Source organism: Lonchura striata, chromosome 15, assembly GCF_050655825.1.
Source record: "Lonchura striata isolate lonStrDom1 chromosome 15, ASM5065582v1, whole genome shotgun sequence".
NCBI classification, from domain to species: domain Eukaryota; kingdom Metazoa; phylum Chordata; class Aves; order Passeriformes; family Estrildidae; genus Lonchura; species Lonchura striata.
In genome coordinates this window covers 13,262,852-13,289,887 of record NC_140717.1, presented here as the reverse complement: position 1 = coordinate 13,289,887, position 27,036 = coordinate 13,262,852, and the positions used below count along the sequence as shown (strand labels likewise).

The 27,036-nt window shown below is 42.8% G+C and overlaps 1 protein-coding gene across 50 annotated transcripts in view; it reads right to left on the bottom strand.

Annotated features, from left to right (window-relative positions):
• ATXN2 (ataxin 2) overlaps nucleotides 1-26,413 on the bottom strand; it is a 49,127-nt gene extending 22,714 nt beyond the window's left edge. For 12 of the 50 annotated variants that reach the window (XM_031506213.3, XM_085593280.1, XM_085593282.1 and 9 more), the window contains exons 1-10: nucleotides 26,183-26,413; nucleotides 19,617-19,653; nucleotides 17,960-18,019; nucleotides 17,200-17,271; nucleotides 16,834-16,984; nucleotides 10,182-10,306; nucleotides 8,915-9,006; nucleotides 6,125-6,322; nucleotides 5,443-5,621; nucleotides 1,444-1,626 (exon numbers count right to left, since the gene is read on the bottom strand). In XM_031506213.3, the coding sequence (XP_031362073.1) occupies nucleotides 1,444-1,626; nucleotides 5,443-5,621; nucleotides 6,125-6,322; nucleotides 8,915-9,006; nucleotides 10,182-10,306; nucleotides 16,834-16,984; nucleotides 17,200-17,271; nucleotides 17,960-18,019; nucleotides 19,617-19,653; nucleotides 26,183-26,295 (1,210 nt within the window). In that variant the 5' untranslated portion in view covers nucleotides 26,296-26,413. Of the gene's footprint in view, nucleotides 1-1,443; nucleotides 1,627-3,734; nucleotides 3,945-5,442; nucleotides 5,622-6,124; nucleotides 6,323-8,914; nucleotides 9,007-10,181; nucleotides 10,307-16,833; nucleotides 16,985-17,199; nucleotides 17,272-17,959; nucleotides 18,020-19,616; nucleotides 19,654-26,182 lie in introns of all 50 variants that reach the window. The other 38 variants (XM_031506217.3, XM_085593297.1, XM_085593298.1 and 35 more) reach the window with 5 other exon arrangements.
• Between the last annotated feature and the right edge of the window lie 623 nt (nucleotides 26,414-27,036).

Genomic DNA, 27,036 nt, shown 5'->3' with positions numbered 1-27,036 from the left:
AGTTATAGGATGAGCTTCCCCATCTGCTCAGCAGTTTGTTTTAGTTTTTAAATGGCTACAAATATGCTTTGAAACACTTTGTGAGGTATTATGTAAGAACTGAAAACCTGTTTACCTTTCAGGCACATCTCCTAGCTCCTTACAACGCAGCATTTCATAGAGAACGGGGTGATTTCTCTGCAGATTGTCCCCAGAAAAATTACCACTGCCCTCTAATCCCACCAAGAATCTGCAAAATGCTTCCCCAAGTCCCCAGCAGTACAACTACAACAGCTCACATTAACCCAGTTTCAGGCAGAACACAAAAGGTGGTCAGGTCTCCACATAAAAAGATGTAAAACATTTTTTAAAGAGGGCTGAAAAAACACATCCATTTTACAGCGTCCTCTTTTGGGGGTTTGCCAGCTGGAAAAAAAACAACACAGCCTATTGAAAAAAGAGTGCTTTTAGGTATATTTTTGCCCCTGTGTTAAAGCAGCAAGGAAAGCTCTGTATTCTTTGAACAGTAAGTTGCAGTTCCTGCTTCCTGCTCATCCCACTTGTGCTTTTTTGTCACACATTATCTCCCAGTGAGTGAGCAGAAAGGCAGGCAAGTGGTTTAACAGTCCTACTTGCACGTTAATAATATATAAACATGGAAGGTGGATCACAAATAATGCCACAATTGAAGAGTTGATGTTTTTTCCACAAGGCAACAAGCCTATGTGGGTCCAATTTATACCTTCTTTCTGAGAAATGTGTTCCCAACTACGCTCCTCCAGAATTCTGCACTGCTAAAAAATTCCCAAAAAGTACCTAAAAAGGACCAAACTGCTGCTCTCTTGTCCTCAAGGAAACATCCAGCTCCTGACAGCCCACCAGAACAAGGCCTCAACTCAAGAGCTCCAGACTAGACCTTTGGCACAAGACTGAGCTTTAAGTCAAATATTAAAAAAAATTACGTTAACTGATTAAAAATAAAGACACTCACTAAAACTGCTCCTACAGTAGCCAAGAACAACATCACCACTTAAAATTCATGTAAATTTTAAAGGAGAAGTACATCCAACTTAACCTTAGTATCAATTCATCTTTTAACACCAACCTTCCTCTATCCAAACACCTCCTTCCTTTGTAAACCACAATCCAGCCACGCTGCCATAACCAAACTCAGGGATGCAATGGCAAATCTCTAAACTCCTCCAATAAATCCCCTAAAAGTGACTCCTTTCAACAACTAATTCCCACACTTTTCCTTCCTTTCTCTCCACACAGCACCTGACTCTACAATATTGCACCAACTCTCACTCAGCTAGCTGGGAACATCCTTCTCCCAACTCCAACCTTAGCCCAGTAATTGATGATTCAGAGCCTGAATTGCCTGGAAAAGGCAGGATTCTGCTGAGCATTCCCACTCTAAGGATCCCCCTGCAAGCCATCTGCAATAAGCCAAGCTTTACCTACCCCCACTGACAACTGATGACCACGTCCCACCTGAAGGGCTGCCTCGTGCCACTGCAGCAGTAGATGCTTCCCCAGGTGCATTATGAGATACAAATTCTAAGCCACTTGAAATTGTACCCCTACCAGTAGAGACTCTGTGACCTCGAGGGTGCCGTTGAGCCTTTGGAGACATCCGTGGAGGCCCTGAGGGAAGAAAAAGACAACCCCACACAATAAGTGCTTCAAGTCCACCACAAAAACCCCAAACATCTCTTCTTAAAATCGCATTTCATCTTAAAACTCTCAATAAAGCAGCAATAAAATCGAGCAATTGGCACTGATATCACAAAAAGGCCAAGGCATTGGTTCAGCCAGGCTGCCAACACTCATCACCTCCCCAGGGCAGCTCCTGGGTATTCAGAGGCTTTATCAGCACTGAAACAGGTGTGCAAGGCCTGGATTTAAAATATTTCAATCCAAGCATCCACCACTGCCAAGTGCAAGCCAAGCCATAAAGGTCAGTGGTGCAGCTGCCCCTGGATAAGCACAGTTCCAGGCTATCAAACATTTTTTCCAGAAAATAAAAAATTCCCAGTGCTTTTGTCAGGTGGTCAGTGAGCCCAACCATTTATAGTCACCACTGGCTGACCAATGCTCTTGGGGAATTTCAGCAGAGCATTCTCTGCAGCCAGGCTGAATTGCCTGCAGCAGGTCACAATTCATTTACAAGTCAGCAAAAATTACAACTAAACAAGGGATTGTTATCCCAAGGTTCAAGTCATGCATGTTTAACACCAGAAGCCAAAGTCATAAGTGAATACAGGAATTCTGCACAGCCTGTACAGCTGCCACACCATAGTTATGCTCAAATCTAAGCATCAATACAATTTTTGCATCCTAATAAACATTTTCTTTACAGGGTTAAACTCAAATGTTGATACTTCAAAAGGAAAAACTGTGTGTGAACAGAATCTGGCTGATTGCAGCTCATTTTTAACACAGGTCAGTAACAGGGTTAAGTTCAGATAATGGCTTTTAGGTTTCAGAAAAACTTCTAAAACACCAAGAACCTTTCCTGGTTACATAAATATTTAAATGTCAGCCTCTATTTTAACCTTGAATCTCAAGTCCACTTCAATACAAATTTCACACAGATGAGTATTTTAAATACACATTTCCCAGGGATAACCTTGCAGCAGGAGGAATTAAACATTACAGTAAGCAGCAGTTCACTGCACGCCTGACAAACCAACCACAAGTGCTAAGAAATAATTCAATGTACAGGTGGATTCTCAGTTCCTTACTCCATAAAAAGCCCACAATAAATGGACAGTAGGCCACACAGATGTGGCTACCACCCACTTTTTGCTCAGGAGCATTTCCCAGTGTTCCTGCTGAGTCTCAGGGATCATTCCTCTCTCTCCCATGGCTCCAGCAGAGCTACAGCACCCACTGCAAATCTCCAGGGATCTCAGTACAACCACTTTGCATTTTCTAGGCTTGCTACACTGTGTTGTGCAGGGTTTAAGTGCACTTGAAATAAAAATTATAAACCATGTTCCTTACTGTACCCTTCCAGGACAAATTTAGTCAGGATAATTCTGCATACAGCTACCAAAGACTCACAGGTCAGTTTTTCTCTGTATATTATTGACTGCTAGGGAGCTGATTTATAGTTCTGAATAAAAAATTCCTACAAATTCACCTTTGAAGCAGCTCATCCTACCCCATTCCACAGTTCACTTCTCTGAATACAGCATTTTTATTATCATTATTGTCATTGGTTGCTTTACAAGAGGTGATTCAATGATTTAGTTAGGCTTTTTGTGGAACAACTGTGTTAAAATCAGTATTTTATACAAATTTATAGTCCTAAAAACGCTCCCTAAAGTTATCAGGTCCTGCATGTTGCTGTTGGTTAATTTAAGACACTGAGCAGCGTTTACAAAGCTGAGTTTAATTTCATACCAAACTCGGGAAATTACACAGCTTTCTTTCGTTTTTGTAAAGCTCTTCAAATCAAACAAACAGGAAAAAAAAAAAACAACAAACCACCAACCAAACCAATGAAAGAAAACAAAACAAAAAAGGTTAATAGAAATAGTCTGATCAACTAAAGTTAAACACAAATTACAGGTTAAGTAATGAAGAGGAAAAAAAAAAAAACCAATAAACCAACAACAACAACAACAAAAAAAAAGACTCGTCAATAACTAACAACTCACGGAGGAGTTAAAAACGGAGACAAAACAAAAATAAATAAAAATAATTAAAAAAAAAAAAAAACATGAACAAATCGTGGTATATTGTACCTTCTGAAGACATGCGTTTAGGCATAGTAGAGACAGGAGCTGGAGAACCATGAGCAGAGGGGTGAGACGGGGGCCTGGAGGGCCGCGAGGGGGGCCTGGAGGGCGGCCGTGTAGGGGTGGCTGCCCGAGGTGGAAGAGAGTTGGGACCTGACTGGTAGCGAGAAGGTGGGCGAGAGGAAGGAGATGGGCAAGGCGATGGCCAGGCAACACCTGACAGAACAAATGATATGAAGGAAAGTATAAAAACTAAAGAAAAAAAAAATTATGGGGGGTGGGGAGGGTGGGGAGGGGGTTGGGGGAAAGGGGAGGTCAACAGAAAAAAAAAAAAAAAAGTAAAATATGACAAAATGATTTTTTTGTTGTTTTTGTTTTGTTTTTTTAACCCTTTGGGGATGGATCGAGGCGGTAATTGAGGAGATAAAGTCTCTGCGCAGGGTTGGGTTTGCCTTGGTTTTTGGGTCAAATTGAACTTGTGAATGTCACAGGCTCCCCAAAGGGTTAATTAGGATCTACAAACACTACTAAGGAACAGACAGTAAAGTTTGATCTGTTAGCCTGGCATACCAATGCTCCACAGCACCCAGCACTCCACAAGGTCCTTAACAGCTACCAGAGGCTCTCAAACAGCTTTCACAAACAGTACTGACCACACAAACTGCTACTTTCAAACCAAATGATGAGTAAATATCCATCTAGGAGCTGGATCTTTACAAAAACCAGCGGTGTTCAGTGTCTGAATGCTGACATTTATGCCTTTATCACTTATCTGAGGTATTAATGGAGGATTTTAATCTAGGATATAGGGCTCATGGTTTCCAAAGCAGATTTAATTGAATTTACAAGCCATTCTGAATATTTTAGGTCTATGATGTTGATTCAGCAGAGTAATAGGGTGAGAGAAACCACAAACACTACAGACAAATTTCAAGGTTAGCATTGTCTAGGCAAGGCTCAGTTGTCCATCCTTTACAGAGATGACTCTGGCTTTAGAAATAAGTCTCACTTACCTTTAGATGCTTCTCAGACTTCCTCTCCAGATAGATCACTTGAGTATTACACTTTTTTCATTTATTCACAGCAATTTATTATAATACCATTTTTAAACTCTAGAAATAATGCCTTGAGGACAGGCCACTGCTGAAATCCATCTCCAGAAATGGTGTTTGGCTTCTGGGATACCAATTGCTGCCATGCAGTGCCTACTGATGCCTGGTTAGAAATACTACCCATGTGTCCAGCAGAAAATACTCAAATACCCATTTGGAGGGAAGGCTTTGGATTCCTTTTCTCTAACACTGTTCTTGTTTTTCCCTTCCCATTTTCACAAAGTCAAGCAAGTGGCTTTATTCTCTTCCAGAAAGGAAGGGAAGCTTCCTCCTGCCACTGCCTTTCACCAGGTGTCAGCACTGCTGCTCCTCCACACAGAGCTTTGCAGTGCTGATGCAATTTTTCATCTTTAAAACCACACAGTGCACCATCATCTAAGACAAAGGTGTTTGAGGAGGAAAATAAATTACATTTCTGCTCTGCAAAGCCACAGACAGAGCAGTGCAATGAGTTTTCCTTTGTAAGTTAAGCCCAAATCCAACTCGCAACCTCTGTGTTAAATGATGAATGCTAACTTGGTTTATGAAATACACCAACTAATCCCACACCATAATTATCTGCAGTGTTATGAGATACATTCATGCAGATTTCAGATACTTGCCTCCGTTAACTACTCTCTGATCTGCTCCAGAGTTAGGGCTGAATTCTGAAGTGTGGGATCCAGACCTTGAGATTGGTGGGCCTGATCCAGACTGGCCCATCCTCGGTGAGTTTTGTCTTCCACTTCCCCAGGACAGGACATCCCTGTTCCTCTGTCCAGGTGGAATGTATTTATTTTCTCTGAAACACAGCAAATTTCTATCAGTTTTGAGACATAACTGTGAGGCAACAAAAAGCACCTCATTTTCTCTCTTTTTCTCCCATCAAGCCAAGGAGAAAAGTCTAAATAGTATCAGATGTTGACCCAACAGTCACCTCATGAATTGGCTTTTGATAGTGGCCACACAGTCCACTTTATGAGCCCACAGGCACTGAAGGATTAGCAGTAATGCCTGAAATTCTCCAGGACACACCGAAACCACTGCCCCTTCCTGGAATCTGGGACAAATTCACCACGGTGACAGGTCAGAATGGGCAGGTTTGTTTCACTACAGAGATAATGCAGGGCCAGGCAGAGGTGTCCAAGTCAGCCTGAGTGCCAAAACCAGCACAGGATTGTTTACACAAGGCTCCAAACCTAATCAGGCCTGCTGAAAAAGCCCAGTATCAATGAGCAAACTGCTACAGTACCAAAATACCTTCATAATTTAAATAAAAATACTATTCATAGTGTACTCAAGTACCTAGTGTTCACACCATGTCCTTCTCTTTCATTAGCATTTCTCTGAACAGCAGTATATTTTTCTTCTTCTGTCCTTTCATCATTTTCCAAGGCAACCCGAGCTTTGTATTGGGCACTTGATTCAATTTCCTCTGCTAATTGAGTTGCTCTGGCTTCCCGCTTTAAAAACTCTTCTGAATTATCTCTTTCTAATGGCACCCTAAAAAGACAATGGAAAGGAAAAGAATCTCTGAAATGCATTCAAAAGCACAAAGGAGTTACAAAAAATCACACTGTGTTAGTTCTAACCCAGTCAGAGTGAAAAAAAATCTTGCTCCTAAGCCAGTAGACTTGCTGTCTTTTTTAAAACAAAAAAATTCCTGGACTGGTTTGATATTATGGACAAATTCAGGGTCATTTTTACCTGCCTAGAGAGCTGAGGTCAGGGTGCAGAACTTTTCCACAGGATTTTTAAAATCCCCAGTCCCTAAAGCTGTGCAAAGGCTCCAAGTTTTAACATGGTTGAGAATATCAGGAATAAAAAGCCTCAGACTGCTTTTTACATAGGAAGCTACTCCAAGAGCCCAAATTTGAAGTTTTTTAGCTATTTACATATTGCCAGCAGACACAATCCTACTGAAATTAGAGAGTGGCATCCTTACTCCTTTGATAATTCCAGCCATAGAATTTCAGCTCTCCCAACTATGAAGAACTGCAGAAAAAAGGGATGCAATACTTCAGAGCAGAGGACCAGAAACTCCTGACTATTCTGTGAGTGCCAGGACCTCAGTCCCATTCTTTCCATGTCTCTCTCAATGGCAGGCAATGGAATATTGCAAAAATCATCCCTTAGGAAAGCCACCAAGTCAACATTCAATACATGAGCACTGAAACACTGAAAAAACCCAACCAGGGATGGGATCATACCTGGCACCTCCTTCTCTCACCCATTTTTGGGGTTTACCTGTCCTAATATTTGTGCCAGGTTTTAAAAAAACATTTTTTCCCCGATTCTAACTTCAAGTTGCAAAAGCTGTTTCACCAACCTTACTCCAGAATAAGCTACATAAAAACAAAGAATAGAGCTGAGGCTTGGCCCAGGCTCTGCTGGGCATTATAGAATCACTACTGCCCATATTTTGAATAATATAAAGAAGAAAAACAAAGAAAGTGGGTGGAAATACAAGCCAAGTATAGAATAATACATGCAAAATTGCTCAAGTGTTGGTGGCAGAACAAGGAAAACAAGTGGCTTTGCTAAATTCCAAGCCAGCACTCAGCTACTGCAGCACAAGTTTTTCCCCACATTTCTGGCCAGTCAAAACATTTACTGGCTTTATCAATGGTAACTGCAAGAATATTCAATAAAACTCTTCAGCATAAAGCTTTGGCTCAAATAAGATTTCCATGGATGCAAACCTGGTCCCAGGCCCCTCTGTTAATAACACAATAAAGGAGAACAGCCAATAATCCTCATTTATTTAAAGTGAGTGCAAAAAATGAAGGGATGTATGGCAACCTAAAGAGGCAGGGGATGATTTGAAGTTTTCTAACGGGCCTTTAAAGATGAGAGAAAGGGGATGGACAGGATGACATTGTTCAGAACCTTGGTGATGATCAATACATTTGCTGGAACACAAACTTGTACCTTGATGCAGTTTGACAAACTCTACCTGCTACTGCTTAGCTCTAGGAAGAGAAAACAATCAAACAATAAACCCTTCAGCTGCACATCTAAGCATTTAGTGGAAAAGCAGGAAAAGAGCCTCCCAGTTTAGCAGACTGATATGCAAAGCAAGTTGCTTGACTAGGGGAAATAAAAAAATTGGAATTAATTTAAAGCCACCTTCATGTTTTTAATCTGTTTCCATTAATATCCAGAAAGCAGAAAGATGGAAGACTAAAGTTCAAAAGTACAAAAAGTACTTAGAGCAGGGAAGGAAAGAACAGCTTCCCCAGGATTCAAGCATAAGCTGATTAAGACACTTTGATTATCACCATATCACAGGTCCATTTGCACAAAACATAGAAATCACATTGTTGAATCAGAGACCTGTAGACAAGTGCACGTGCACACACACACACACAGAAAAATATTCACTGCTATTCCTTGATATTAAAAAAAAAATCAGTTTCTGCTTCGGGGGTTAAGAGAGTGGGGAAATACTGAAGCCATTTCACAATGGCTGTGAACATCTGCAGTCCATTTGTGTTGCAGTTGCAGTGAACATTAGAGCTGCAGACTCTGGGGAACAAATCACTGCCAGAGTAGCCAGAGCAGCCTTTATACTACTTCTATATTCCAGTTGTTATTATATTTAACTAAAACTTCAGTTTAGAGCTGGACAAGTCTGCTAAACAAGCACACAACCCCCACCCTGGTTATCAGCAGCTTTTCAGCATTCCAGTATGTTCCAGATCAATTGTCTCAATAAAATCAGGGTTTAGCCAAACTGCTCTGCTAGGTTAAACAAAAAACTATAGGTGTAGCAGCTATATACAGATTAATTCACAGCTTTCCACCCTATTCCTGGAAGTTTCTGCAAGAAACAAGCCTTATTGCATGGCTAAATTCAGAAAACTCTGCCATGGGAATGAGCTGTGCCCATTTAAGGGAATATATAAAGATTTCTACATCTAACTATTCACAGAAAGCTGGCAAGGTTTCTTAAGCACCATTCATTCATTGCTTTTGCAGTTATTTGATTCCACAACTTCAGAAACTATGCAAAACGAGCTGCAGAATATAAAGTTTGTCAAACCAGGGAGAACATTCAATACAAATCTAATAACAAAATATTTTGGAACTTACGTATAAGAAGATAAACTGCTGTCATAAGTTGACACTACACCATAATTTTCTTCATTGTAACGAAACATGTCATTGGGATCCCATCCATTAGACTAGAAGAAAATGATGCTTGTTTTTCAAAATGACACTGGAAACACATTCCCTTCAAATTAAGGGCTGATGGCAGAAGTTAAACCTTCTGCCCTTTTTCCTGGACCTATGGACTCACTGTCCAGATAACAAAGTTATTAATGCCACAGTTTATTTCAAGGAGCTTTGTTCATCAGCTGCACAGATTCTACCTTCAAAATTCCATTTTTTTGTTTGTTTGTTTGTTTGTTGTTAGTCTTTGTATTGTTTTTGTGAGGTTTTTTTTTTAAGTACATGCTCACTCTGTACAAGAAGACTACTGGCTAGCAAGACATACATACATTAATATCTGCTTTGCCTTTTCCAAAAAGTGCAAATTAACACTTCTGAAACTTTTCAAAAGCACTGATGGAATTACCTGAGAGGCACCAGAGGCAGGAGACTCCTGTTGATCTGCACAACTCCCCCACTTCAGTAAAACTGCTATCACAGCACTCAAGCACAACAATAAATGCTTTGAATATTTTATAAAAGCACTGAGAGTACTGGGTATTCCAATAAATCTCAGCTCTACAGTATGGACACCAAAACTGACAGGAGAATTGTTCTACCCAAAGTTAATATGCTCTAATCAGTAACATTATCTCCTTGAACACACTGCAGGCTGAACACCTGGCTACAAGAATTTCTGCTTGAGGAAAAGCTGACTGCTGTGATATATGAGGATATGGCATTTGAGGCCATATTCTTCAGCTAATGATTCATAATCTGAGACTGTCCCTGTGCTTGGGTCAGGCTTCCATCAATTCTCTCCATCTGCAGCCCAGGGACACTGAGCTGAGCACAATCTCCCCATCATTTCCAAGTGCAATGACAGCCAGACAGGAATGCTCTGATTGAACATCAATCACTTTGGGGCATTGCTGGATTTGGAGTCCTTAACAAAAGCTGCTCTTTGGGTCCTGGAGTCCAACACAGCTCTTACCACTGGTCAGAATTTGCCAAAAGTGCCATTTGAAAGGCAGCTATTCTCAACCAGATCTGGCAGCTGCTGGCAAAGACTGAGCATCCACCAGCACAATGCAGGACAGCAATTTTGCTCCTCCAAAGTTCATTAGTAGATTGAAATTAAGGAATTATTTCAAGGGAAACAGCTCATTTTCTACTGATGGCCAAAGATGATCAAAGCATCACTCACGACATCGGTCTCCAGCGCCTCCAGCTCCTCGGAAGCCGTGTTCTCTCCTCCATCCCATGGTTCCAGATCCTTCTCCTTGTGCTCTCCATTAACTTTAGCACTGATGGCTGAATCAGTAAAAGCATCTGCAACAGAGTGGGGAGGGTCAGGACCAGTGAGACCAGTTTGGGTAAGTTTGCACACTGGTTTTGAGCTGAGGAGCAGCTCAAACACAGCTGAATCACATTCCCTTTCTCTTGGAGCTGCTGGACATCACAAAGGTGCCTACTCCAGACTTAAAGTAACTATGCAAGTATAGACCAACTCCTCCCATATCAGAAAATAGAATTATTTGCAGTTATTTCAAAATGTTTTCTAAAATTACATGTATATTTGGGAGAGAAAAAGAGAAAAAAAAACAACACAAGGATTCCTATTCTTCTAGAAAATGAAAAGACTTGTATAAACTTCTTTTCCAACCAGCCCACACAACTGCACATCACAATAGTGTGCAAATATCAAAAAAGCAGGAAAGCAACTCCCTAAATAGGAAAAATACAATTTTCCTTTCAAATAACCATATTTCTTCTATTTCTACAACTTTTCAACACACCAACAGAGCAATTATCCATCAGCTTGGTGCTCCCATTTCCTGTGACATGAACAGAGGGGTCTCCTCTCCTGCCAGAGCTTTTCCAAGCAGCAGCTTATCCAAATCACACAGAAAAATCCAGGAATTCTCTACTCTTTGTTCTCAACAACATAAGAGAATAAACAACCAGTAAGGCTCTTCTATTTTTTATAAAAATATCAAAAAATAAAGATTGCAAACATTTATTTTGACTTGTTCATGCTTCATTCAAGCCAGACTTAAGAAGGAATAATACCAGAGTATTACAAGTGCTGTAAAAATATATCTAAAGCCTTTCAACAAGCTTTTGTATTTGTAAGCAACTGGATCTCAGAACTACATAGAGAACTTTAAAAAAATCAAATAAGCTTGTTATAAGCTCATAAATAAATAAATCAGCCTAAAGTAAATAAGTCTTCAATCCAGAATTTCCTATCATCATCATTCTGCTGATAAAACAAGGAGCAAACATTTCAGACCTTTAGAAAAGATGAAATCAAACCACCAGGCAGTGCCAGATAAGGAAAAACATGGCTTAAATTAACTTCTGGCAAGATATAAAAATCTGCCTTAAAAAAATAAAATGAACTTTAAAGGCATTATGAAAAGAATTCCCAACATATGAAGTTGGCCACTGATGGAACAGCTTTTACACAATCACTGAAGATGTTTTAAAGAGAGACTGCTGACTTGGCTTATTATTCCTGTTTACCTAATCTCACAGTGAAATTCTTCAGATATATTGGATAAAAATTCACTGTACTTGGTATCTCTAATAACAGCCAGCACTATCCCATGAAATGCCCACACAAACAGCTTTTAAAATATACTTTATTAGAATACATAGTAAATATGTGTGTTCAAATGTCATCTGAAACAACACAGAACACAGTGCTACAACTCATAGTTAAGCAGTAGCTAAAGAGCATATTTTTAAGAATTTTTAAGAATGTAAACCCTGCATTTACCTTATCAATACCCCATGGCTTAACTCAGATAAACTAGTGCTGCTCCTGCCCCAAACAACATTAATTCCATATTTTATTTCTGCTCAGACTGGGACATGTTACACCAAACCCAAGTTGGAGGCTGTTAATGTCTTTTAGGAAACTGAAATTTGTTTCTGCACCTCTGGGAATGGAGGGAGCTCCTCTCCAGTGAGATTAGATAAATATGAATTAGGAGCCTGATGGCAGCACCTGATGAAGACAATCTGTTTTTCAGAAGGGTGTTTCCTTAATTTCTATTAAATTCCTCCAGGCAAACTCCACACAACTGTGCCATTTTGGATACTGTGAATAAAATACCAGCTTAACAAGACTCATCTACTCAACCCACTAATTTTCTTATTTAAACAGCCACATAAACATTCAGAAGCGCTGTTATTGTAATGATACAGATGGAAAAAACACCCAAGTCAAAACAAAAACTCCACTATCAGCAAGTGCTACAGGTCTGAGTAGGATGTGTGCAGCCACTGCTGAGTTTCCCAGTAAATCCAGGATATCACAGGGCACAGGGAGCTCCATGGCTCTGCGTTCCTCTCTTTCATTTTACAATGAAAGTCACAAGTGAGACTTTGCCTGTTTAACCTCCACAATTCAAAGAAAACCCAAAGACAGGAGACATTCAAGCTGCAAAGGCACTCCCAGCCAGACAATGTGCTCTCAAGAGCATCCAGGCAAAGTTTAAATGCAGCAGGATGGTACCTCAAGGCACAGATCAGTATTTTCCTGGAACATGGGAGACCAGAATTAAAAACCCAGTAAAGCCTCTCCCAAAATTAATCAGAAACAAACTTGAGAATGAATGTAAAATCTCTAAAAATAACAGTTTCCAAAACAAAAATGTGGCTCTTAGGATGATTAATAAAGTAGCAGGTAAAGCATGAGCTGCTGCTGGAAGTGCTGACTGGCAGAGCAATAACTGACAAGACACTGCCCAGGCTCAGCTTCCCCCTTATCTCATGCCTCTTATCTCTGAGCTGTTGAAGGAGCAATTCACATGACACCTTGACAAGGCCAAATTTTTAATCAATCCCTTTTCTACATGGTAAAACCCGAGTTAAAGATCAAATGGAACCTGGTGAAACAAGGCGCTGAGGCTGTAACACTCAATTAGCCCCCAGTGCCTCTGTACCTGCTTAATGTGACCTTTCCAAAGCAGAGTTGGGTATCAATGACCTTGTTTTAAAGCCTGGTAGAGAAATCGCTTTTCATGAATGGAATAAAATCCCAAGGAGAGCTCCATGCAAAGGAAATTCATATTAAGGCAAATTAAAAATACACAATCTGCGAAAAACTCAGCTGGGGCAAATTCCTCAAGTGTGTGCGACTAACTGAGTTAAAGAAAAAAGTGCCAGAGCAGAGCAATTAAGAGTCCGGGTTTAATTAATTTCAATGTCTAACATGCTTGTTTTCACAAACAGATTTTGGTGAAGAGCACAAATGTGCAATTAAGTGCCAGTCTGCAGCTGAAATGCCATTAAACCAATCAGTGTTACGTGCCAAAGGTGCTGATGGCACTCACTGAAGCTTTGATCAAGTCAAAGTAAACTGAGCTTTCACCTCAAAGGTTTCAACAGTAAACTCTGATTTGTTTTGTAACTACTTACTATTGATTTGAAACATTAAAACCAGTTAGCACCGGCTCTGCAGAGCCAACATTTCCTTCCTTTGTTTATAAGATGCCTTCTGCTATTCCCCTTGCAACACTTTCTCTGGAAGGATGCCACTCTCAGAGCTAATTCAAGGAAGAACTTAAATAGCCAATTCTCTTCTGCCTTTCTTTTCATTGGATTTGTAGTATTTTCCTCAGTGTGCCAAAAAGCCAATAGAAACATTGCAGAAGTCTTTCATTTTAGCAGTAAGTTATGATGTTTGAATTGTTTTGTCTTTAAAGAAAAGCCAAGAAGGCAACTCCAAAGCCCTACTGAAATTTGAATCCCATGCAAACCAGCTCTGTGGACTGATGATCAATGTTCAGGGCTCCCAGGAAACACTTCTTGAGTAGAATCAGGAGAAACAGAACCTCCTGCATCAATCAGGAGCCCAAATCACCCAGCAGCAGCAAGATCTCAGCACTCAAAGGTGAAGCAGAAAGATGTGCTAATATTAATGCACAGCCAAGGATTCCAGCCTGCACTGACAGCGGGGTTTTAGCAGCTGATTTCCTCTGTTCATACAGAAATCAGTGTCAGTCTCTCTTCAGGAGCAGACAGAACAGTCAGAATGGGGAGTGATGGATATAATACAGCTTCACCTGAGTTTCCCAGTGCATGTTTCATTCATCAGCCTGCCTGTACTGCAGCAAACCTCAATTCCACAGAGAGAGAGAGAGACCCTCAGGTGACTCTCTCCCCTTCCTCTGGAAGCCAAACAAGCACCTCCAGGAGCTGCAAGGTCTGTGCAGGCTGACAGAGCTACAAATAAAGGCCCGGGAAAGAGGGACACTGATTTTTTGAACATTCACAGCCACAACAACCCTCCCTCTGCAGAACCACCAATTTTTCTCCCAACCCTCCCAATTTCTACAATCTGGGCAGACCCCAGGCTCTCCCCTTGGGTGCTCTGAAGGTGCAGTGTCATGCCTGGCACAAACCCACGTGTGCTGCTGCAGTTCCACGCCCCAGTCCTGCAGTGCTGCTCCCTCCCCTGAACTCTCTGGGTGGGTTATCAGCTCCCTGCCCCAAAGCTGCAGGGCTGTGATAGCACTGGGAGCTGCCTGGCAGGCTCTGGCAGAGGCTTTTCACACACAACTCTGTTTTCCTTCTTCTGAAAATGAACTCCATCCCATTCCCTTTCTCCCCACCTGCTGCTCTTTTCCATTCCTCTTCCAGTCTCTTTTTTCAGAATGCAGAGAACATCTCTGCTACTCAATCCTGAGGGTGGACCAGAAGATCCAGACCCACAGGCAGGAGCCCATTTGCCCACATTCCTCCAGCCCAGCAGGGGACAAATGCCAGAATAAAATCCACAGATACTTATACTGAATCGGGATATATTAAAATTTTCAAAACATCTTCTGCAGAAATTTATTTATTTAGTTCAAAGGCTCCAAAAAATCTAAAAGTCTCCTACAGGGTGAGAAACTACAGAGAGAGAATCACAGAATATTCTGAGTTGGAAGGGACCCACAAGAATCATCAGACCCCAACATCCTTACTCCAGCTAAGCCTCCCAAAGGAGAGCTCATGAAAAGCCCTTTTATTTGACTATGATTTTAAAGCCTTTCCAGCCAAGTATCCCCAAATTCTCCTCACCTGCCTGTGAAAACCAAAAACCATTGAGGGTTAGATAATCAAAAGTCTCTGTTCCTAGGTAAAAATGTAACCAGAGCACCAAGCAAGGACAATTCCCAAAATAAGGAGCACCAAGTTCTCAGGCAGGAGTTCATAGTCAGTTTTCACTTTAAATCACCCAGTACCACAAAGATTTGGGTTTATTTACAAGAACAAAGGCCAGCAGTTCCTTCATGCACATTCACAAACTTCCAGCCTTTTGAATCCTTGCTTATTTAATTTCCCAGGAAGCAGAAAGCCCCTCATTGCTCTAATTTGAAGGTGTGATCAGAGACTGAGTTACACTTCCAAGTGTCACTTCCAGATAATGTATTTTGGGACAAAATTGAAAGCAGATTAATTCACCCACTCTGACTTATCAAGTTCTGCAGCCTTCCAGTTTATCTTCAAATTTTTATGGCTTTATTTCAGCTCTCCAGTATTTAAGAGATTTAGACTCAGTCATTCCACCTAATAAAGTGAACTGAGGGACTGTTCAACCTGAAACAGTCATTTTCTTCTAGAAAATGTCCACTGAGCAATTATTCCTAGAAGCAGTACTATATTCCTCATTCAGTCTGCTCAAAATCTATAAAGATTGGGTGAGGGAGAGCCCAGTTTGCATTTGCATTAAAGTGATGTTCATACCAAACCCATTATAAAACAGCTCTCGTGTAATTTAAATTCCAAGTCCCATCCAGAACCTGGAACTTATCTGCATTTCAATGCTGCATTTGCTCTGACATTATGCATCATCATCTGGGAAAAGCAAAAATTCCTTGAAACAACAAACCTCCCCATCCTGCAGCTTTAGATCAGGCAAGAACAGGTACAAACACAAGGTGAAGAGAGAAATTCTCATTAAATGTCCTCAGGCTTCTACCCATCTCTAAGTCCCTGCTAATGGGAATAAAACCTGTGCTCCAATAAGCACTGAGCTCCTGTGACAGTTGTTAATCAGCCTGTAAATGTACACAGAGACAATTTCACCCCATGCCATAAAAACCTGTATTTCCTTTTATTCCTTATCCCAGCAAATCAGCAACATTAAGCATAAAGACTCTGGAGATTTGCTGTCCAAAACCAGAGAAATCTGCAAAGGAATAGAACTGGCTCATGAGCTCTTAGGTTCCAGAAAAATAATCAGGGGCTTGGAGGTCAGACATTTAAAGTATGAAGACTGCCTGCAAAATAGTTTAATTTGAACAGTTTCAATGTCTTCAAGATTTTAAGATTTGTCTGTCACCTCCCTGTATTCTGAAGCGCTTTACCTACAGGTCTACAAGATGTAAAGAAGAAATTAAAAGACAAATAGAGGATTTTAAAAGAATTTCTAGCTTTGTTTGCAGGAATATTTATAGAATATTTCTATTAGACACAGAAGTTACCTCAGTATAGACTCTATATATCCCAACTCTGAAAAATAATCTTTTTCCAAAGAATTTCTGTATTCAATGATTCTTGTATAACACTTAACAGAGAAATTTAAAAAGACATTTACAAAAATGTGTCTACCTCCCATAGAATCTATAAAATATACTGAAAAACCACTAAGGCTTTGCTTTCCAGACACCAAAACAGCTACTCAAAAATACATTTCTTTAATATTTATGAATTTCTCATTTCACAATGTGCTGAAGTTTTGTACTCTTTAAGAATTACATCTCTAAATATGAACTTCAGTATTTTGGATCCTAAAGCATCTACTTCAAAAACACTTGGATTATAACCTTAAAATATATTAAAAAAAAATTGAAATATACCTCTTCTGGCATAATTGGTATCCATATCCTTAAAATGCACCATAACAAAGTCTGAAGACTTGAACAAGATACTCTCAAGGATGTCCTCCCGTTTTGGCCCCAGACTGGATTCTGCAGTTTTCCGATGAGCAGCATCAACCACTAAATCACACTGTGGGAAATACAAACACAGGGCACTGCTTTACTGCACACTCAACCCCTCAAAAATGTCACGTATTTGCAAAAGCTAGGTATTTACAGTCTGCTTTAAATCTAGGCATGAACAGTAAAAATAATTCAGAGTAAATATTTACATTTTAATCAAGTGTTGGTTATTTGTTATTAGAAATTTTCACAATAGAGAAGAGTCAAAATGTAAAATATTACCTTGGGACTGTAGGTTTTAAAAACTCCTTCATATATACCACCATTTTTCACCTGTACTTCACATTTGGATCCCTAGAAAGCGAGAAAAAATGAGAATATAACTTTCTACCAACATGACAAATGACACAACAGTGATTTTCTTAAGCATGTGTTCTTTACATAGGTCCAAAGTGTAATAATACAGCTCAATTTTTAGCCAAATTTCCTCATTCAGCATCTGCCCATTTATAAATACACTGCTGTGCTCTGCAAATTCAAATAGCTGGGTGTGTATGGGCAGTTCTGAAGGGATTTAAGGTATCCACTGGAGAATATTTGGTTCTCACAAGACTCTTGACCAGTTAGAATACACAAAGAAGGTTTTGTGCAAACCCCAAATCTGTGCCTGTGTGAGTACAAATAAGGATAAAAGCTTAGCCTGGCCTCAAGCAGATGTGGGACAGTCTGCCTTACTTCATTTTGCCATGTCAGGGCTTCCCTTAAAATCTTGGCAGAAAGGTTTCTAATACCTGCACACGGACTCATTTTATTTATCCATAACCTCTCTAAAGACAGGAAATTCAAAATACAACCAGTGCACCTAAGAAATCTGCAAATCAGAGTTAAACCTTTCCAAGCCTAAAATTTCTGTGATCCTTTAAAGCTCAACCTTGACAGAAAGTGTTTAAAGTTGAATATTCACTCCTTTATACTACAATTAGTGGATTAGTTAACAATTCCCTGTCATATAGGAACCATTCTTCCAAATATGAAGACTTACAACAACTGATGTGAGTATGTGAACCATTCTCATGTTTGCATAGATGCCATCAAAAGAAATCTGAAAAATAAGAAAGCCATCATAAATATTGAAGAAATTCCAAAAGCCAGAGCACCCAACCCAACTCAAGCTTTCATCAGTACACAGAAAATCTCAGGAACATTGGGTAATAATCTTACTCAGGCAAGATACATGGAATGTTTATTATTAAATATTAATATTAAACATGCCAGGGGAGATTTTCAGAGGGCCCCTGTCTTTTCTCTGACCAGTTAAAGATCTAAACACCCTTCCAAACAAGCTAAAAATCCCAGGAGAGCCCTTAATGTCACTCCCTTAAGGAAATTCTCTGGCTGGCTGGGTGCAGCTGATATGCACAGATTTGAGGGATGTCAGCAGGGCTTTGTTTTTAAACAAAAAAAGCCCTGCTGGTTTTAAGAACCATCAAGAGAATAGGGTACTTGCAGAGCTGCAGAAACAAAATGATGTTTTTCAGGCCTGCTCAACCTCATCCTTTCATCTCCCAGCCCTGATTACACACATTACGAGGAGCTAAAGCCATCAAATTGTGCAGTACAAAATTGCCACAAACCCTATTATTAATTTAGTCCAAAGTAACTCAGTGCAAGCACCAGGACCTGCAATCCTGACTGGGAGAGCTGGGCAGGTGTCCCCAGGCTGCTGGAGGACACATTCACCTCAGTGCAGGTGTTTTGTTGCAATACCTGGTATCTCTTTGTGTTCGTAAAACAAGAGATGCTAAAACAACTCTTGGGATCTCACCATATTCTGAGTTTTTCAATTGGCAATGTATTTTTAACTGTCAGCCACTTTCCTGGGCTGAACAGACAAGTTTAGGGACACTCCTGTGGTCAGCACTCAGTACACAGCACACCCAGACCAACATTTGGGGATGTTTAGTGTTTCCTTATGACCTTTTCCACCAATTTTCCTCAAAGCTTCTTTAGTTTTCCTCAAGCGTCTTGGTATCTTCAATAAACATTTATGTAAGCAAACTGCAGCCCTTTTAAATCTTCCTGCTTCTGCTCCATTCCCCAAAATTAGGCATCTTTGAAAACCAAGCCAGCAACAAATTGGCAAATATTTGATTAGTGAAGTTCAAAGATTCAGTCTTTCAATCAAGATCCATGAATTTAGCTCTGATAAAATGATGTTCTGCAAATCAAGCCACATCTATACTCCAGTAATACACAGCCTTGAGAACAACTAAAGCTGCACATTGGAACTAATGAGAACAATGGTTCAGCAATTTTATAGTAAAGCCAAACAAAGTAGCTCTTTTTATTTCATTAAATGCTGCCTTATTGTCATCTGTTTAAGGGAGAAGCCAATGTTAGAATTTTCAGACAGGAACTAATTCAAAAAGCACTGCATTAAGTTAAATGTTATTTATATTTACAGCTGTAATTGCAAGAAAATGCAGAATATTTATATTAGTGCAGTCAAAAGTTTAAGTGAACCTTCCCCCCTTCACCCTCCCAGGAGGCTTAAATGAATGCAAGATGCTACTCTTTAGAAAATTGTATTTCACTCTACACCCACCATGGTATCCCAAGGAAAAAATGAAGAGAATATTCCAGTATCTGCCATTCTGATAAGTTGTTTCCTCCTACAAGAGGAGAAACCACAAACTCACCGTAGGCTGAGGTGGTCCTTTGCCACTGCTGCGGCCTCTGGAATGAAACACACACATGGGAGATGATTAAAGAGCTGCTGAAACTGCTCTGTTTCCTACCAAGCAAGAATTCCAAACTCATCTTAGTTTAGAGTTGAGAATGGGGTCAGGAAAACCAGCATTCCCAGAGAGCAAAGCCTGACAAGGACCCACTGGGTTTATCTCCAACCTGCTGACCTGGGATAAATTAAAGGACAAAATGAAGAAAATACTAAGCTTTTAAAATCAGAGTAAGAATAAAAGAGCAATCCAAAATCCAAAACATTATGGCACACAAAGGCAAGATCAGAGTCAAGCCCTACACAGCACAGCTTCCTTGAGCCAGGAAACTCCAAATATTGTCACCGTGTCAGATTTGGGCCACCCAAACAAATGACCCTGCCCAGACTGTGAGGCTCTACCTACAGAGCTCATTTCTAACTGCTCTCACAACCCTGCAAACCAAATAATTCTGTCCATTCCCCCAAAAATACCAGTTTTTCCTAATGCCAGTCTGTCACTGTGTGGCACTCAGGACACCTGGGGATGCTCAGAACACCCTGAGAAGGGTCAGTCTGTGCCCTCCACCCTGGGCACCTGAGCCCCAAAGCATCCCTGCAGCTAAAAAAGTCCCCCACAGCTCCAATTCTTCAACTCCCAGGCACAGGTGCGCCTTCATTCTAAGTTCCTCCCTTGTACCAAGAAGTCCTAGTTTCAAAATACTCCTTAAAGTGATTTAGATTTGTGTTATGACTTCAGGAGCACTCACTGTAATGTGAGGCAAAAATAAATCTTCTGTTCTATTAAAAAAAATCCTCAATTTTTTAAATAGACTCACCTTACTGACACACAACCATCTCAATAAAGACACCTGAAGAATCACGTCTGGTGTTACCTAAACAACACTGAAATCTAAACCCAAGTGGATGTCACAGAATCATGGAATGGCTGGGGTAGGAAAGGACCTTAAAGATCTATCCTCATCCCATGGGCAAGGCCACCTTCCTCTAGACCAGGTTGCTCAGAGCTCCTGAATACCTTCATTAGATGCCAACTGCATCCAAATGCTTTTAAAAACACCAAGCTGGGGCTGAATACAACCTACCCCCCAAAATAATAGGCCCTTATAAAAGAGAGCTCACAGGGTAGTCAAAAAATCAAAGGAACTTCTCTCGGTGAACATAAATAACCCTTCAATAAATTCTGCCGAAATAAGCAAAGCCATCAGAGAGCCATGAAAGGCCTTAATGAGGAAAAAATGAAAAACCACTAAACTATCACCTGACTCATTTCCAACAAGCTTCTGCAACAGAACTGTGACCTCAGAGCATCACACACGCTGGGGGCATTGGCTGATGGCAGAACTGCAGATTTGAGGTGCCCAGCAGACATTTTCAGGATATTGCAGAGAGCTAATCTCACAAAAAAAAAAAAAAAAAAAGTTCTAATGCAAATAACCTTTATTTAACTACCCATCAGCCTTAACTTTCCACAGGGCAGCTTCACAATGTCAGGTTTGCTCTGGAGCAATATCTCACCATTTACCAAATCTTACATTTGTTAAATGGCCTCCGAGAGAACCGAAGCCTTGCGAACCTGGAACAGAATTTTTGTGTAATATTCAGATTCTCCTCTATCTCGAAGTCATTTCTCCAGATGTGGAACCCTCACATAAGAGGCACAGCCCAATTTGATTTTTCCTTCTACTACGATCAAAATTGTGATGACCACGGTCACTCAGAACGTGGCCAAAGTCAAACAATTTTACCAGTTCCATCTGCTGCCCTAGGTTTTAGAAGATCCTCCTTCTCCTCCATCAGCTACAGATCAAAAGTGAAAGAGTTTCGTGTCTTTACAAGAGAAACCACTCCCATTTTTAGTGACAAAGTATTCTTCGACCTGAAATAACTGGGTTCCTAGACTGGGCAGAAAGTTTGGAGCATTCCCTCTAAGCATCAACCCAAGTATTCCAGATTTTCCATCTCTTACCACACTTCCAAAATTACTCTTCCTACCCACACTTCTTCAAGAAACCAACTGATTGTGCACATCCACATCAGCAAGAAGTCCCAACTTCTACATCAGCCAAGAATTAAAGCAGAAATTCTCTGATACATCAGGTATCTTTATAGATCTGACCTCTTGTTTTCCAGCTACAACTGTTAATCACAAACCATTGGGAAAAAAAAAAAAACCAACATATTCACCAAGATGAGAGAATAAATATATTTACCAATCCTACCAATGCAACAATTTAGCCAAAACTGTATCTTCTGCTAAAACCAAGGCCATCAACTCGAGTTTCATATTCCAAAAGGTGAAGACTCAAGTTCAAAGTATCATTTGACATTATCTTTGATGTTACATATGAAAAAAAAAAAAAAAACCTCAGGACCTTTACAAAAGCAGAAGGTAGATGGGTTTTGCCAGATGTTTAACATAATTTGGAACAGGAGAGTAAAACAAAGAAATGGAGGTGAGAGAATCTAGGAAGGCTCAGTAGTCACTTGGCACTGTTACCTAAAATCGCATTTTCATTAGGGTAAATATGGCAAAATTTTAAAAAAAAATTATTTTGCATTGCACATATATGGTTAAAGGTAAACCTGAGTGAAGGCAGGACAGACTGGCAAATCCAAGCTGGAAACCCTTTGCTTTGGGGTAGCAAAGTTACAAACTCAGGACAAAGTAACATCTGAGCAATTAACCTTAGTGCCAACTCCTTGGGTCCAGCAGTTACACCTCAAGAAGCAAAGTCTCCATCAGGGCCCAAAATCTGCACTAGTAATGTTTTTTCCCTGCAACAACTTGCACATTTTTTTCTATTTTTATGAGTATTTCCTCAGCATCCCTCACCTCCCTCCTTCATGTTTACATGCCAAGTAGAGTGTTTGTATAAGCAAAACAAGGTCACGCATTTGTATTTTCCCAGTAATTGCAAGGGAAACAAAGTCATTCCTGGATGGGAAAGAAAGTCTCCAGTTTTCTTTCCAGCACCATCTTCACTTTGAAACAAAGAAAAAAATGCAGCCACACTGCAATTAAAGTCTGAAGCAGAAATGTAGCTACAAAGACTCGAATTTAAAGTGTGAATGGATGTTTCTGGAGCACTGACCGACACTGCTGAAGCTTGGAAAACAAATTTACAGGGTACTCTAAAGAACTTTAGTGCAGAGAGAGCTGGCAGAGCTTTTCTTCTAAGGGAGAAATCTGAAGTGCAAGGTTTTATTTCAGTGCAGTGTTTGGCTCTATAAAGTCAAATGAATTGAAGATGTCAAATGAAGATTATGCAAGAAGTCCTGCAGCTTTATTTTCTGTAGTTTTTCCCCCCAATGCTGACATCAATAGTGTCAATTCCCATCTCCACACAGGGTGACAGCTTTTACACCATGTGAATATGTAACAACCTGACTCAGGTCTGGCCCAGTGCACACCTGGAACCTGTTGATGGGCTTAGTCATGGAAGAACCTTCACAGACATGGCCATGAATCAGTTGTTAAATTAAAAGTTACTCAAAACCAGGGATATAACACCACCCTAAAGTGCACTCACAGTGATAAGGAAAGAGGCCTGCAGGTTAAGCAGTCATTCTGCTCAGCTGTTTAGCACTAAAACCCACACAAAGATGTCAGAAGCAACTCAAAAACCTCTGACTGGCACGTGTGAGCAGACCTTCAGAACAGTCACTGCCCTTAAATTCCAGCACCTTGGCATTCAACATTCCCCTTCCCTTCCCTCTGAACAGGATAGTCACCATGCTCTCAAGAAAGGGATGTCAAGGAAAAAGAAAAAGAAACGGAGGCAAGAAGTTTGTGTCTTCTTTTCTTTTTTTTTTTTACCATGAGGTGGTTTCAGTTTTAGCTTTTTGATGGGAAAAATACATTTTTTTTAAAGGACAGAAACTCTGTGTATTCTTACAGGATCCCCCAAGCCCAGTTAGGCAAGCAAGTTACCAAAATGAAAAATCCCTTCTGCCACAATTGTAACAAGACAAGAAACATCCAAACCCTGACCGTGAGGTGTTTTATCTTCAGATAAAATAACAATAGGGAAAAAAGGAACAAAAAGAGGACGGAGATGGAGGAGGGCTGTGATAGATGCAACTTGCAGCCAGAGGACAGCTAACCCTCCTGTGCTTGCATAACAGCAAAACTCCGCTCAAACACAGAAAGTAGATGTTAGATAATGTTCTGATAGCACAGGGAGCAAGTTTGTGAACCAAGTCTACATTCTCCCTAATTACAGCTTGCTGTGCTATTGGCATCTCCCCTGCAGCCCAAGCCCATCTGCCATAGTGCACATTAAACAAACACAGCACTCCACTTGGGGCCTCTTTTTTATCTCACACACCTTCAAGGATGCCTTCATTTCTGATTTTTCCCTTTGTCCAAAAGCAATTAATAGGACAGTAAAAAAAACCACTGCTTGTTCACATGGGATTTTACCTTTTCTAATCTGAAATACAGATGTGCAGCAGTATGAACCCATGGAGACAAGGCAGCGAGCAGAGCTGACCCTTCCCTCGTGATCAGAGGTAGGAGGACAAGTGCTCAGCCCAATTCTTCCAGTAACAAACCCACAGCAGAAAATGAGGCCCAGGACAGTTAATTATCAATGACTTTTCTGCCCAAACTAAGCTTTCAAGAGCAACTTAGCCATGAAAAGTAGTATTTTTTTTATTTTTTTTTTCTGCACGGAATGTTGGTGCTGCAGGGAAATGAGCTGCTGGGCAGAAAGCTTGACATACACTGGAGATGTTCAAGTTTTTATTAAAGAATACAATGCATCAAATTGATACCAAGATGCAGGACACCTAAATTTTCATTCACGTGGCCAGATTTACAGAATGAACCATATCTGAATTTGCACTCCCCAGAAGTCCAAGGACAGCTACAGGGGAAGTCCTCTGAAGGTGTTCCATGGGGCTCCAGCAGGCCTGGGACTGTGATTTTACAGACCCTCCATTCAGAAATAACTTGAAAAATTAAGAAACAAAGAGCATGAACCCTTCTGAGGGAACACATCAGCTGTTCAGCAGGCCCATCAGAACTCCTTAGGGAGTTCTGAAGTGGAATTTATCCAATAGAACCAGAAAGGCAACACTGGGAGGAGAAATCTAGTGGCTTTAATCATAAACTTGGGAGAGAATTCAAAGATCTCATGTCCAAATCTAAGGGGGTAAGTGCTTGCCATCAGGCTGAATTTAAAAAAATAAGCTGGAGGTTTTGTTGCCCTTCACGTTAACCTCTACAGTGCCACTGTGTGTTGGCAGGGACAGAGCCCAGTAAACATCATGTCCCACCTAATGCCATATGTAAAAACTATTAAATCGGTGCTGTGAGCTGCTGAGGTATTGTTGTTGTTATTTATTTTGTCCTTTTCAACCCTTCCAAAGCTCTTCCGCTTCCAGTTCCACTGGCTGGGAACAAAGTAAAACCCTATTTCCAGTGATGTCCAACAATGGGGCCACTGTAAATTCTGTTTTATTGCCAGTGCCACAAAACCGAGTGGGATTAAACGTCCAGTTGTGAAGAGGAAGATGAATAAAACTCGAAATGAAACTGCTCTGAGCGACTGTGACCTTCAGAACTGTTAACGTCCTGCTCTGATCGTTTGTTATGACCCCCGCAGCCCGGGAAAAATTCACAGCACTATGGAGTTTATTATTTGAGGGGAAAGAAAGGGGGGAAATGTGAGTGGATTTGCGTAGCTAATGATCTGAGAGCAGGAGCAGGATCAATCTCTCAGAGGCAGCGAGCGTGGGGGGGAGGCGAGGAGCGGGCTCAGCCTCTGCAAGATTCCTGCCCCAAAAATCTGGGAGAAAGCGAGGCCGCGCTCGGAGCCACCATCCAGCGGCGCGGCGAGGCCCGCCTTCCCGCGAGAATTTTATTGTGATTTCCATTATTTAAAAAAAATAAATAAATAAATAAAACAAAAAAAAAAAGCTAAAAAAATTTTACAAATAATAGCGATCCCCAGATATTAAAATAAATTTTAAAAACACAATTATTTTAATATCCCCCTTCTCCCCGGGTGAGCCGAGGGCGCTGCGCCGCCATCGCGGGGCCGGATCGCCGCCCCCTTCCCCGCCCGGGCCGCCCCCCGGCCCCGCCGCCATCGCTCGCGGCCCTTCCCGCGCCGGCCCCGACACGTGCGGCCCGCGCCCCCCGCTCCCCCCGCTCCCTCCTCAGCAGGCGGGTCACGTCGGCCCGGGGGAAGCGGCGCCCCCCGCCCCGGGCCCCCGCGGGGGGCCGAAATGGAGCCTCGGCGCCGTGCCCTCCCCGCGCCTGAAGGGCACCGGCCGCGGCCCGGCCTCGCCCCGGCACTGCGGAACCCCCTCGGCGGGGCCGCGAGCGCCGCGCCCGCCGCCATCGCGGCCCCCGCCCCGGCCCCGCCATGCTGCGGGCCCCGCGCCCCCCCTCCCTGCCGGCCGCCGCCGCCCATGGAGGCCGGTGCGGGGCGAGGGCGGGGGGGAAGGGGGCGGCGGGGGCGGGCGAGCGGCGCCCGCGCCGGGCCCGGGGCCGGTCCCGTGGCACTGCGCACCCACCTGCCCATGTTCTGCCTCCCCGCGGCTGACGGGAGGCCGGGGCCGCCGCCGCCGGGGGGCTTGCGGTTGTTGCCGGCGGGCTGCGCCGCCGCCGCCGCTTGCTTGAGGGACATGGCGAGGAGGGAAGGGAGAGCGCCGGGAGTCGCGCCGGGCTGGGTGCGCTCGGCCGGTCCGCGCTGCGCTGGCGGGGCCGGGGCGCCGCTGGCTCGGCCGGTTGCTCCCAAACAGTGCGAGCGGGGCGGAGGGAGCGGAGCGCGGCGCGGAGGGATCCGCGGAGGGCGGGGGGGGGGGGGCGGGCGGCGGCCGGGCCGCGCCGCGGGCTGAGGGCGGCGGCGGGGCCGGGGGGCGCGGCGGCCACAGCCGCGGGCTCGGGGCACCCCCGCGGGGCCGGCGAGGGGCGGCGGGGCTGCGGCGGCGGGCGCGGGGCGGGCGGCGGCGCGGACTCTTTACGGGAAGTCGGAGGGCGCGGCGGCGGTGCTGCGGCGGGTGAAGGGGCGGGGAGGGAGGGGGGGACACGTGAGGCGGCGGCGGCGCGGGACGGCGGCGGCGCCCGCCCGGCCCGGCCGTGAGGCCCCGGCGGGGTCGGGGGAGTCCCCGAGCCGGCTCAAACCCCTCCGGTGACACCGGCGGGCCGGCCCCGCACGGCCCACGGTGTGCGGCGGTCCCCGCGCCGCGGGCCCGCAGGCCGCGGCCTGGTGCGGCCCGGCCGCGCTCGCCCCTCCCCGGGCCCCAGCGAGCGGCGGGCTCGGCCCGCAGCGCATCGTTCAAAAGAAACCAAGCGTCCAGAGACGACGAAATGGAGGAAAAATGGCCGAGCCCCGGGCGGCTGCGGAAGGCCGGGGGAGGAGGGCAGG